This window comes from Microtus ochrogaster, chromosome 24, assembly GCF_000317375.1.
Source record: "Microtus ochrogaster isolate Prairie Vole_2 chromosome 24, MicOch1.0, whole genome shotgun sequence".
Classification (NCBI taxonomy): domain Eukaryota; kingdom Metazoa; phylum Chordata; class Mammalia; order Rodentia; family Cricetidae; genus Microtus; species Microtus ochrogaster.
In genome coordinates this window covers 27,477,681-27,491,634 of record NC_022024.1, presented here as the reverse complement: position 1 = coordinate 27,491,634, position 13,954 = coordinate 27,477,681, and the positions used below count along the sequence as shown (strand labels likewise).

Sequence of the window (13,954 nt, the reverse complement as noted above, 5' to 3'; positions counted from 1 at the left end):
CGCAAATACATGACAGAGGTAGACAACTTGGGGAAGAGCATAAAAAAATACCTGAAATAATCACTGACAAGGCAAAATAGGGTATCTGAAAAACAAATTCATTTCCCCAAACAGTTAACCGCCCAAGTATATCTTCCCTCACAAGAGCGTGAACAGCCCAAGGAAAGCACCAGCCCTTAATTTGTCTCATGATCCAGAGTCATCAACATCACATCCAGTGCTCAGAAAGAGCAAAGGAAAACAGTGGGAAGGAGGTCCAAGGTCCCTTGCCTCCAGGTCACTACAGGGTCAGGGAGGTCCAAGAAGACGCTGTCCCTTGCCTCCAGCCCCCTACAGGGTCAAAAAGACACCAGGTGTACTTAGAGGAAACGCTACATCATTTGGGAAAGAAGGGGAAGAAACAGAATGAAAAGGCCACACACGAAATGGCTGCAGGCACCAGCTGAAGAGCGATGGGTAGAGACCCCACCGGGCAGCAGAGACTATGGTGGAAATCCAGGGAGCACATACCTTCTTCAAGCAACAGCAGTGGCAAGGCTCTAACAACTGATGCTAGGTACAACTGGGATCTGATAGTTTAGACATCTCACGATCTCAACAACAATTTAAAATGTGTTACCCTAATTTTGAAATGTCAACGTCTTCAGTTAAAAAAAAAAAAAAGAAAGAACCTCTCTGTAGGACCCAATAAAACATCGACAGTCCGAATTAATCCAGTGGTAGTCGGTATGGCCCCTCCGCATCCATAGGAAGAGCAGCATGTTGGAATGGGAAACACAGACACACTTGCAAAAGCTGATTCCCCCAGGAAAAACGGGACATGGGGTGGATAGGAGGTGGTGCTTAGTGGGCTAAGGAGGCAGGATGAGATGACCAAATCCTGGGGGTCCCCATATGGACTTGTTTTTAAAATGGTCCCCAAGACTTTGGGAGCCAGCTGGATATTTCTCAAACACACGGTACCGTTTTGTAATCTGGGTCTTTGTTACTGACACACCCTAAGAACTCGCTAGGAAGGCCTCAACGTGCACCTTTTACCCTTCTCCCAAAGTAGAAGTTGGGCTTTCACCCATCAATAGTTAAGGAAAACCAAAGATGCTCCTAAAAGCTGAAGATCTGCCTGCGCTGAGAAGCCTCAGGGAATAGTTTCAGTTTCCAACAAACTGAAACGGGGGGACTTACCCACAATGACAATGGCCAGCAGGATGGGAAGCGCGATCAGAAAATACCACGTGGAAGGAACGGATTCCTGCTCCACATAGAGTTCCAGGTTTCCCAGCTTGACCTGATGGGGACAGATTGGCACCATGAGCCCCCGGGGAGGCGCGCACCATAGGCAGGTGCACTGCCCTGCCCTGATAGACTTCCCGCAAGATACAGAAGCCGTGGGGTGGTGCGGGTCTGTAGGCATGCCAGACTGGTCTGTAGGTGTGCCAGTGCTGGCCCTCTTTGTCCTGAGGCTTACCACTGCAGAGGTGGGCTAACACATATGCAGAAGGGCCCTGGCCTTTCTCCACGGGGATGATTCCATTGCTCTCTCTCCCACCGGGGCTTCCGGGCAGGAAGGTTTTGAATGCTGCACTCTTGGTGAATATTGGTTTGGCAAGGATAACCAACTGATTCCTGAGGGCATTTTCCACTTTCTGCTTTTTGCGGGATGAGGGGTCAGGGGGCTAAGAAGAACTTGGAAATTACACTTGAAAAGGGAAAAACTCTACATCTGCATTCTTTCTTCATGGTTGCACACACACGTGCTGAGGCAGCCCCGCGGGACCCAGGCTGCCCTAAGGAATCACCAAGAAAAATGACTGGGCTGGTACCAGGTCTTGGTGGTCCAGCTTTTCTCTCCTTGTAGAGTCTTGTTAGTCTGTTCCGTGTCTCATTCTGTCATCTCTGAAATGGGATGTTGACAGGGCCTACAGGTGGGCAATGGTAAGGACCAAAAGTCTCTGTCCTATAGGATGCCAGTTCACCCCACCCCTGTATTCATTACCTCTCTAGTAGATGCCCCGAATCAAACACCAAGCCCCCGGTCCTAGTAATCTCTGGCCCTGAGAACTCTCTAGTCTCCTGGGACTGCTCCTCTCATTCCAGCCATGCTGACCCACTGGGTGCGGATGAGACCTAGCCAGCAGGTATCTGCCTCGGGACCCTGGGATCCTGTACTTCCCTCTGTCCGGTGTGTCCGTGCACAGCGGCTCCTTCTCCTCCTCCTCCCTGAGGGCCCTCACTCTGACATCACCTTTCAGGCACACATTCCCACAGTTAGACGGAAATACAGCACTGGCTTGCCCAATTTCCCCCCACCCCCACTGTCCTCCCTAAACATTGCTTCTTCGCTGCCCTCCTCCACTGGGAAGCTCGGGAAGGCAGCTGTTTCTGTCTGCTTTCTGCTCTGCTGGGTTCGAATCCCAGTACAGGCACTTGGGGGCCGTGCTGCAAACTGAGGATGCAAGTGCGTGCCACACTCGACTAGCATGGAAGGCAGGGCCCTTGTGGGATCAGTTGTTGCTGATTTTGTAATGAATACTACCCTCTTTACCAAAATGATAAACGAAGGGAGGGTCAGGGAAGTTAAATCCCTCACCTAAGGCCACGAGCTGTTCAGCGACACAGCTGGGACGTGAGCTCATACTCATTTTTGCCTCCCACTATGGTAGGTTCTTTCTTGTCTTTTAGCCAGGTTGTTTTTTTTTTTTTTAAACCACAAAGTAAAGTGTTATTCTTTCTTCTTCTTGTAATGCTGGAGATTAAGCCCGGAGCCTTGCGCACCACGGGCGAGCACTCGACCACGGAGCCAGAGCTCCTGTCTCACAGAACGTGTTTTACACAGACTGTGCAGAGCCTCTCCCACTGGAAAGAGTCAACAGCACCGGGCATTTCCCTTCTCTGAGGGTCCTCAGTTACAGCTGGGAAAAGACGGCCAGCACATAGGAAAGGGAGACCACAGCGGAGGGAGCCACTCGCAAACCATGGCTTTTTTAATGGCTGCTGACAGAAGTTAGTGCCACCCTGCCTGTGCCCACGAGGCTTCTGCTTTGGGTTTCCGCTAAGATGTACCGCCTCTACATTTGGAGAAAGAACGACAGCCCAGGCATCAGTGGGTCTGGGGATGCTGCTCACAGATGCTATGGTCTAAAGGTCCAGCCAGCACAAAAGCTCATTAGGATTATAGACAATGGTGTGTTCAAAGCTTTGGCATTCGAACAAGCACATGGATGGATCTGCCTGCTATTCTGGTAGGATTGCGCTTGGGCTTGCACTATCAGCTTTGTTTGTCTCCTATGTAAAGAGAAAAAAAAATCTAAGGATCTATGGTTCCATTCCAATCTGGGGGTTAGGAAGGGAATTACCAAGACTCAGATAAAGACAACAGGTGTCGGGACTTCCAGGTGACTTACACGGACTTTCTTCGAGGAGGTGGCGATGCTGTTTGCATTCTTGATGCTTTTGATCTTGCACAGGATGGTTGTGAGATCCTGGTTTCTGGTAATATTTTCAAAACTGCAATTAAACTGTTTGTTTTCCCCGTGGAAGAGAGTAATATCAATGTCATCCTTGGAAATGTTGAAATTGTCATTTTCTTTCTGCAACGAACATGATGATGACAAGGGACTCAGAGCACACGTGGAAATGCGCACACCTTTCTAGCCCATGACTGGGAATAGCCCACACCAAAAAAAAAGAAAAAAAAAAAGAAAAAAAAGAAACGTACTTGAATTTTTACTTCCAACTCTGTGTCGATCTCAGACTCCACTCGGTACCCTGTAAATCTGGGATCCTCAAGGTATTGCAGGGTCCCACACTCCAAGTAGGTATCTTGGACTCTTAGCTTCACGGCAACATTTGTACGCCCCTTGGAGCTCTTTAAATTGGGGGCTAAAAACCTGCAGGAAGTTGCTGTGCAATATTCAGAGACCTAGAGAGAAGAATGAGCCCATTAGGCACCAAAGGACCAGGGGAACCAAACTTCTGGTTTTCCCTCTATAAAACCAGGCTAGCAACAGTGTGACGCTCAGAGGGTTAAACTAACCCTCTGTGAAATGGACTGAGATTAAAAACTCATTCAATTAAACGTGGGCTCCCATGAATGAGATTCCATCTGCAAGAGCGCTTAGGGTTTGACAGGGATGCACACAGGATGCTAGCGTACTCAACACATAGTGTTAGGGATATTGGACTCAGGAAAGCAGTCAGGTGACATCATGGGGAAGTGGAGGCTTTGCAAAGAGAAGCAGGATGAACGGAAAAGGAAACACTTTGGGCTCAAAAGCACAAAGGTGGCTGAGTCCTGGGAACGTGGGGTGGGAATTGAGAGCCAAGGCCAGCTGCTAACTTGCTCGTACCTGGCTGAGTCACCGTGTGTCAAGGGAGCCTCCGCAGCGAGAGGCCCCAAGCAGAGAAAGCTCTGGCAGAGGCTCCCTGTTAGCAGAAGTCCCTAACCACAAGGAGGAAGCAGCTTTTCAGGCATAACAGAAAATAGCAGAAAAGAAAAGCTGAAGGGCAGTGGGTCCCTTAAGGAACAAAGAGCATAGATACGGGAGCGGAAGTCGGAAGCCTGGCCCAGTTTATGAACAGGTTTATTTACAAAGAAAACCCATAAATACACAGCCATTTTCAAGGGTACAGGCAGGGAAACCTCGCAGGAAATGTAAGGAGAGGTTGGTGGGTGCTTTGGGGGTGTGGCTTGGTGGCAGAGAGCTTCCCTAGTATGCTTGAGGCCCTGGGTTTGATCCTTAGCACTGTAAGATAAAAAGGAAGGGAAAGAGCAATGTGGAGAAGAGACTGGCAGATATGTCAGGTGGGAGAACCATTCCCTTTGTTTTCTCTAATCCTGGAGTTAAAGGCGAGTGGACAGAGGGCAGAGATGGCCATACCGGTGCAAGTACACCCTCCCTAACCACACTTTTCTAAATTCCAGCCTTCTTCCCTGCCTTAGCCCTTCTCTGATAAGATCAAAAGCCACTGGGCAACAGTCCCCACCTCCTCAGTAGGGGCCTCAACACCACCGTGCTGGCTTTTTACCAACTTCCTAAAAGAAGGACCAGCAAGAGGGTAATCCTAGCTCCTTACTCCTAAGAAACCCCCCCCCCCCCACACACACACCTGTTTTACTGGGACCAACGTCTATTTTTGAACAACTTCTCAGACACCTTCTCTGGTCATCTGATTTTCTTCGAGTCCTGGAAGTAAAACTGCCGGCAGATTCTAGGCATCCCTTCTTCACCCCTGGTGCTCTCTCTTCTACACTGTTGGCCCCACTTCCTCTTCAGTGATAATGTCGAAATGACCTGCGTCCCCATCACCAGTCCAGTAGAGCCTCGCTGCAGACAGCAGTCCAGCGGAGAGCTCCACAGGGTTCTGGGGATGTCTCAGTCACACTTGGACATGTCTCAGCCATGCCTGAGCATCATCTGCACATGAGCATCCTCTCTGAGTTGCTGCCTCTCTCAACTACCCTAATGCACCGCTGATACAATGGTACCCATACTCATCACTTCTTGCCAAAGACCCTCAAGAGCTCCCCCCATTGCCTTCAGAGCCAGGGGCACTGGGAGATCAATTGCCGAATGAAGGATGATGTTTTCAGTATGATTCTCTCTCGCATGTCCCTGCGCATTTCTCAGCGACCTGCATCACTGCTCTAGCGCAGCCGCCAGGTTCCAACAAAGCAAATGTGGTTGTTTCAGCCAAGGGTTGGTGAGGAACCTGTCTTCTGCGCCTGCAGTCACCCCCTATCCCTACCTCCTTGCCTGCCTGTCTGCCCCTCCCCATCGTCCTCCATTTGCTGTCTCGACTCCATCCACTCATACTTTCGGCGGGAAACACATCACACCTTCTGGAACTTTCTGGTTTGGAAGGAATCAGAGGACCTAGCGCTTACCATCGCCTGCCCCGCTCGTCCAGTTCCAGTGCAGGTCTGCCATCTTCTTTCAGGAAGATGGAAGGGGGGAGGGGGAAGTAGCTCATTTCTCCTTTGTTCTTGCAGCCAGCAAAATGTTTTGCTTACAGTAGGTACACAGTAAATGGGCCATGCTTTGGGTAAGAGAACATGTCTCCATGTCTACTGGCTCAGGCTGAGCCTCAGATCAAGAGTCACTACATGAATGAATGTGGTCCCATCATGGGGAGCTGGCCAGAATCAGACACACTACACCGTGAGGCTGGGGACTGGCCAGGAAGTGTGTCAGAAAGGGGACGTGTAGAAAAGATGGCTGTAAGGAAGATGGATTGATATGCCTCCCGTTTCTAGGCCTGAACACACGCTGGTTGCCAATGGGACAAAGTTTTTGGCACCCTCAGCTCTGCCGTCCCTGAAAGGAAGCAGCCCAGAAAGGCCACTCCCTCACGTTAGAGAAAAGAAGGAAAGGGAAGAGAAATCAAGAAGCACCTACAAGTGACAGCTTAACTAGAGGGGCCAAGGTGCAGCTGCGGTCCCTCACCCGCTCTTCATAGCACCCATGGCTTCAACCTATAAGCCCCTGGGAGACTCTCAAGGTTCTTCTCAAGAGAACTGAGCCCCAATAGGGACCAGACGTTCCGCACAGTCTGCCTCTACTTTGGGGACATGGGCGAGGGCAAAAGAAAGTGTCTACATGTGACCCCAGAGACAATGACAAGAGAATTTTTGTTACTTCAACACGTCAGCGACCTCCACCTGTTGGGCCACCACCACCTGCTCTTCACAGGCTCTGAACATCACACCTCAGCCATCCACAGGGACTTTCACACACATGCAAAAGCATTATCTCATTAAATGGCTGCCACGAATCTCACACAGGGGGAACGTAACCGGCCTTATCAGATGAAATTCGTTTCTGGTTCCTCCTCCTGTGTGGCAACCCCAATTAACTCCAAGAATGAAGGCTTTCTGTCACAGGACAGACAGTGCATATCATAAAGGAGCAGAAGATTAGAATGCCGAAGTCGTAGAGATGAATTATATCCCCTCCTACGTATGGAGCTTAGTGACAGGAAAACAAAATCGTGAGCGAAAATGATTCTTCCACTTACATTCATGTTTCCCTTCAGCTCGTGTGAGATGATCAGGTTGTCTATGACGTCAAAATTCCTGCCGATGATGGTTATATTTTGCCCACCGCTGCAAGAAGTGAAAAGACAATGGTAGGCCATGGGCAATTTATACTTACCAAAAACTATTAAATGATTCACAATTCATGTTAAGCTTAGTAATATTTGGAAGACAATTAACTAATTTCAATTTCAATTGCAAGATAATTTTAGAAGTCTTTAAATGGTGCTGGTACAGACTCATGGTTTTTAAGACACATACATATGAAAATGCAGGTCAGATCCTATTTTAATTCTGGGAAGATGCCCAAATTCTTTAATAGAATTTGAGCTTTTTTTGTGCTATTTCGCCACAGATACCCAGATCATCTGCTGTACCTTGAGAGCATCTCAGGGAACAAAATTTCATTTGGTTACTGTTTAATCTGTCTGAAGATGACCTGCTCTAATGATTTTCACCATCAAACTTCCAACCTCCCAATTATATTTTATTTAGTGAGATGGGGAACAGGTTGGACAAGGTAAAATGGTAAGTGACATTAGAAGTTTGCATTCTTGTTTAAGATACAAAGTTTCAGCGTAGGGGGGGGGGGGTACATATATCTTAGCAAAACCACACTGAGTGTTACCAGACACCAGACACCGTCAAAGTGGTCACTGGGTGTGAAGTAAACAGTTGTCCGCAGCTCTGACCATCCTCAGAGGTCACCAGACAGGAACCTCAGTGTATCAGGTCCAACACTAGCGGACTCCTGATGATATCCAGGAGATAGGCAGAAGCAGGCCAATGCATGCAGGGCAGAGAGAGCTCCTGAGCCCCCCAGACACAAGGGGGTAGGGCCTATATGGCCACCGGACAACCTCCCTCAGTCTCTAAGAAAACCAACCCGAGCATCGTCTACTGTTTTCAGACTGTGGCACCTACTTCTTGCTCAAAGTTCAAGACCGAGGAGCAGTTGAGACCCAAGGGCTCAGCACAGCCATGATGACAGACCACAGTAACATGTGTGAAGGAAACCAAACATTGTGGTGAAAACCACGCATCCTGAACCCACTATCAGAAAGCTGGGTCTACTGTCTGAACTGTGTCCCTGCCTCGGTTGACCCCCTGCCTAAGAGACCACCACTGGTCTCTCTGAGTTTCTGTAAGATTTAACCAGGTCAGTAGATATACCATAGCTATGTGGTAAGTACCACATCCGGTCTACTTTTTATACTTGGTCTCAGAGCAGAGGGACGGATGCATGCAAGAGTCTTGTTTTTTTAAAATCTCAATCCTCCCTATACCACTCCAGTGGACTGAAAGGTTTGCATGCAGACGCCCTGACCCCCAGGTTACTCAGGAGGAGGTATAGGTAGAGAGAAGATTTGGGGGTGGGGTAGGTAATGCTAAGGATTGAACTGGGGCCTCGCACGTGCTAGGCAATATTTTACCACTAAACTACATCTCCTGACCCAAGATAAGGGCCGTGTGAGAGATAATGAAAGTTTGATGAGCTCACTGAGGGACCCTAATCTGATAGGACTCACGGTGTTCTGAAAAAACATTAGGGCACAGCCTTAGATGGAGGGACTGAGAGAGATGACTAGCTGCAGACATAGCAGAGACATTGCCTCAGAAGGGGCTAGCCTTCCTCACATCTCAGAAGGGGCTAGCCTTCCTCACATCTCAGAAGGGGCTAGCCTTCCTCACACTCAGCTCCATAACATAGAGGAAATTCTCTGTGCTGTTGAAGCTGCTCAGTCTGAGCTCTTTATTTCGGCCATAAAGGAACAGCAAACACAGCCTTAGATGGAGGAAGGTCATTGGTTAATTATAATAAAGAAACTGCTTGGCCCTCATAGGTTAAAACATAGGTGGGTGGAGTAAACAGAACAGAATGCTGGGAGGAAGAGGAAGTGAGCTCAGACTCGACAGCTCTGCTCTCTGGAGCAGAGGCCATGCTCCCCTCTCCCGGGCAGACGCGATGAAGCTCCGACCCAGGATGGACGTAGGCTAGAATCTTCCCAGTAAGCGCACCTTGGGGTGCTACACACATTATTAGAAATGGGCTAGTCCAGGTGCGAGAGTTAGCGGGGAAGAGGCTAGATATAATGGGCCAAGCAGTGTTTAAAAGAATACAGTTTGTGTGTTGTTATTTCGGGTAAAGCTAGCCGGTGGCGGGAGCTGGATGGCAGAATGCAACCCGCAGCTCCCTACAACACACATTGAACCTCCCACATTGAAGGGTTTTTTTTCCCTCTTTTTCCTTCTCATTTTTTTCCCGCTCAATGCTTTGTTAGCGTTTTTATCTTGAGAGTACTTGGAAAATTAACTTTACGTCGTGTGAGATGAAGAAAATCTCTTTGGGGTTATACTCCGAAAATCTAAATGTGAATTTAAATTTGATGAGGGAGAGACTCCCCCCTCCCGTTAATATATTGGATTTATCTGAAAGAGTTTGTTTTGGAATTTCTGTCTCTCAAGGAGGATCTTTGGAATGTAGAGACTGCTTGTAGGCCTCAATGTTTCTCTCAAAGTATTCAGAACCGTTGACTCCAAACGTTTGAAAAAGACAAGCTGTGAGGAGAAGAGCCATGTGTCACGAGCAGGAGAGGCACCTGGTACAGAAGGGCATAGTAGCTGCCTGGGCTAAGAACAGTCACTGTGGTCAAAGAAAATGTCTGAGCTGGAAGTTTCTCGGTAACCACGGTGAAATAAAAACAGGCTGTGCTCACGGCGCTTAAGAGACATCATGACAACCAGCCTGTCAGGTGGCGAGCATTTTTCTGGGAGGGACCCCGCAAGGGAGATTTAGGTGCAGCTACCATGGCTGGGTGGATTTGTGTGATGCTCATGATCTTACGCACACGCCCACGACCTTCCTCCTGAAGAAGAGAAGCCCTCTGTGGGTCCCGACAGTACCTGATCCAGGTGGTGGCAGGGACTATCAGGGAACAGTGCGGCAGAGCAATGTAGGACAAAGCCCCCGCCGAAGAGCAGTTCCCGCCGTCGAACTGAATACAGACGTCTTTCATCTCTTTCCGGCTCGACGGAAGTGAGAATTTCATATGGGTGTCATTTAGCACGTGGCTAACCCGGATCCTAGAAAGGGGTCAGGACACAGACACTTAGCACATTGACCGCTTAAGGTGACAACCTATGAACTTCACTTGAAGATGGCCCTGAACTATCAGAACAGTTGCATAAGCACGGGTACACCTGTTGGGTACAGCTCTCTCAGGCTGGGCTCCTCCTTCTGCTATGCCTGTCTGCTTTTGATCTGCGTTCCTTTCAGAAGTGGGAAATGAAGGAGAACTCTTACCTTTGTCCTCAGAAGTCTTAATGAACCAGGGCAAGAAGAGGCATTATACTAAGTTAAGAAATCATGGCTGACTTCAAGGAACAGCATGGTAATGCTCTTGTTGGAGATACACTGAAGGATCCAAGAAGTGACATGGCGTCGGGATTTGCTTTTAAGATTTTCCAGCCACTCTACCCTCTCCCCCACCCACATGAGAAAGATGAAACAGTTGGAAGAATGCCCACCATTTTCGACTTTGTAAAGAGGCTTACTTATATGCATCTTTTTTATATGTGCTGATATTTCCAGAATTAAAAACTTTTCTTTTAAAGAAGCAGTTTCATGGGGCAGGACCCCAGGCAGACCTGACAGTTCTGCCCTTCAAAGAACAGGGGGCCTGATTCAGGAACCCAAAGTCTTAGAATCAATCGGCAGTAGCTCCTACAGGGACCTGGGGCTGATGCCCCTCCACAGTCAAACCATGATGTCCATGACGTCCCTCTGCTACCTGCAGTGACTCGTGTCTATGACTTTCTAAAGCACATATTCAGGCTAAGTTGTGTTTGCCACCTGTTCGGCTTAATGGTGCTACGAGAGAATCTGTTTTTACGACTGGAAGGATATTATGTGCATGATTATTAACCTTAATGCTATGACCACACCTTTGAAGAAGCAAATGTGGAAGACACCGGAGTCCGTTTCTATGTACCTTGCCCCAGATGTATGAATTTTAAGGTTTACATTTATTTAAAGTAACGCTTTAGGATGTTCATCCTCAAATCATTAAACACAAACCTGCTTATAGATTTCGGAAGGCAAAAGGTGGGGATATAGACCATTCAATCACTACACTTATCTTTTTTTCTCCCCTTAAAATAGTCATTCACTTAAGAAGTCCCTGTTAAAAGAGTTTGGGGTCATCATGGGCTCAGGCATGAGATTAACTGGGTTATTACGGCGACGGCTTGTGAACTTGGGTTCTCCATGCAGATGTGGTTAGTGGAACGCTACACACAGAAAGGTCTCTTCGTCATTTAATTTAATAACTGTGGCATCTCAAGATGCATTCAGAATGGAAATGAGGGCATAAAGAGCCAGAAACAGGGTAATGCTCCAGAAACTACTTCTTTTGCAGTGAGGCTGATTGCCTTCATTGAGCGCACAGGTGTCTAACGTCACAGATTTTGCCGTACAAAATGAAAGATTTTTGCAATAAGGTATTTAGCCAGGATAAATGGCACACATCAGATACCTACATTGCATAGATACAGGCTTTAATGTGTGCTCATTCGCTCTGGTACAGAGGAAAGGCAACGATGGGCACCTGTCCCCATCAAGACCATGAGTATCCCAGATTTGCTGCAGGAATGGGAGGGGCCTGTGATGTGCAGCCAGTGCATTTGAACAGAAAGTTCACTAAATAAGCGCACCGGATAGGAGTGCTGTACAAATCTGTTTGGGTAGTTAAAAACCAAAACATCACGCTTCAGCGGACTGTCTTAAATGCATTTCCATGACGAAAATATTATGGTTCATGTAGACTGCAAGATTTTTTTAAACTTTAAATTAGCCCAAACTTATAAAAGTTAATAAGCAGAAAACTAAAGCTATCTGTCACGGTGTTAGTATTACATGATGCTAGTGTTTTCCCCCTGGGGAAGGTGTAATATTTCCCCTAAGGATGTTAATGAAAAACTGAATATTTTTTCATTGTTAGGATGAAAAGAAATCAGGTATCTTATCTATGATACCTATGCCACATTCACCTGGTATTTATTTGGGGTATTTTTTTTTTACTACTAATATATGCCCCAGTAATTTAAATATTTGAAGTGAACACCAGGCCAGTCAAAAGAAGAAAGGTACAATGAACAACATTGCTACTTTCATTTTCTCCACTGAGAGAGTGGCTCCACAACTCTTCATCAGTTTCCAAGACCCATGCCTGTATTTGTAAGTTAGCTCCTTTCAATACATAATTGACCGCGTTTTGTAAATCAATCAAGGCTCCCACTGTCAACACCCTGAAGTTGCTGTGGGCTGAGATTTGGGGTGGGAAAGAGAAGGGACAACAGGGCAGGGTCTCCCACCTGAACCTCAAAGGAATCGTTAAAAACATTTGACTTATTGTAAATATTCTCTATAAAATGCTTAAAACTATTGTCTGGCGTCTACTGTCATTGCCGTGGCATGGGTTTTAACTTGACCAAAGATCCATTATTAGTGTTTCAACTCACACGTCCTTGTCACATGTACTGGTTCCTTTCAAGATCATGGTGATGTTCGACGCCTGGGTGAAGTTTGCTCCAGTAACTATCACGTTACTTTTCCCTAAGGTCGATATTTTCTGTGGCTCAATGGCCTTAATGTAGAAGACCTATTAGAAACAAAAGATGAAAACAGCAGATCAAAGCTACAAAATGGCACCATCCCCCCCCCCGCACAAATAAATACATACATAAATAAATACAAATCTGTTGATGTGTTATGGTTCGAAGAGCTCACTGGGAAATTACGTTTTGCAAACACACACAGATAGCATTTAATGAAATCAATGAATTCAAGGAAGAGGGCTGAAGACTCATGTCTCTCAACATGTGACAGCATGAGGTGAAACCAATTAGTCTGTGTTCATCGCAGTTGATGCGCCCCGGGATTCTATCCGAGGAGTGAGCTGTCACGCCACGCGTCACTCGAGTTGAGGAGGAGCTCCCTGCTCTACCCTGTCCTGAGACTCACAGTGTTTGAGCAAAGTGTGGAGAAGGTAAAGGTGCCACCCCGATGGAGGTCAGCCAGCCCAGGACTCATTATTCGGATGATACAAATGTCGATCCAGATACATTTAATTCCCTAGAAAGGAGTTTCTATTTTCTGTTTGTTTCAAATGGACGGTGGTGGTGGTGGTGGTGGTGGTGGTGGGGTCGTCTGTCTTAAGTGTGTCTTAGTGGCTGCCAGCTGAGCCACTCAGTATTAGAAAGTTAGATGCCTGAACCATTGTGAACAACTATGTACTCTGTGACTGAGTTACTACATCTGCTGACCCACTCTCTTGCTTTCTCCGGCCGATAACCAGGACTGAGCGCCACGGGACACCAATACCTAACTTCCCTCTCATCCAGGTCTGTGTCTCCTCACTTCTCCATTTGCAAGGTCTCATTAATTTCCCCTGCAAACCCCAAAGAAGGCAGGAATCATTTGCCCTTTTCTTTCTACACATTTATTCTAATTTCTATGTATGTGTGACAGGGTGCTTCTGAGGCCAGAAGGGCGTGTTGGGTTGCCTGGAGCTACAGTTACAGGTTGTTCTGAGACACCTGACATTGGGACAGGGAATTGAACTCGGAACTTCTGCAAGAGCAAGACGTACCCTTAACTACCGAGCCATCCCTTCCGGCCTCCATTTTCATACTGTTTCAAGACCAAACAATCCAGTCGTCTCCTAACAGCACATGCTACTGTCTTTCCTTCTGGTCACTTGTTCTTTTACAGATCCTCTCCATTCTGAGATTCTGGCCAATACAAAGTATAGCGGACCTTAGCATGCCTAAATTTCATGGTATGCTCTTTGTGTTTGAAGCTGGGAAGTCTAGAGAAGCATCATCATGTCATACTGAGCCAGAACACAAATGCTGAGAACA

The 13,954-nt window shown here is 47.3% G+C and overlaps 1 protein-coding gene across 2 annotated transcripts in view; it reads right to left on the bottom strand.

Annotated features, from left to right (window-relative positions):
- Window positions 1-13,954, bottom strand: part of Plxnc1 (plexin C1) — a 149,656-nt gene that overhangs the window by 45,317 nt on the left and 90,385 nt on the right. For both annotated transcript variants that reach the window (XM_005358143.2, XM_026784439.1), the window contains exons 10-15: window positions 12,554-12,693; window positions 9,938-10,117; window positions 7,015-7,102; window positions 3,716-3,919; window positions 3,402-3,587; window positions 1,183-1,285 (exon numbers count right to left, since the gene is read on the bottom strand). In XM_005358143.2, the coding sequence (XP_005358200.1) occupies window positions 1,183-1,285; window positions 3,402-3,587; window positions 3,716-3,919; window positions 7,015-7,102; window positions 9,938-10,117; window positions 12,554-12,693 (901 nt within the window). The remainder of the gene's footprint in view (window positions 1-1,182; window positions 1,286-3,401; window positions 3,588-3,715; window positions 3,920-7,014; window positions 7,103-9,937; window positions 10,118-12,553; window positions 12,694-13,954) is intronic.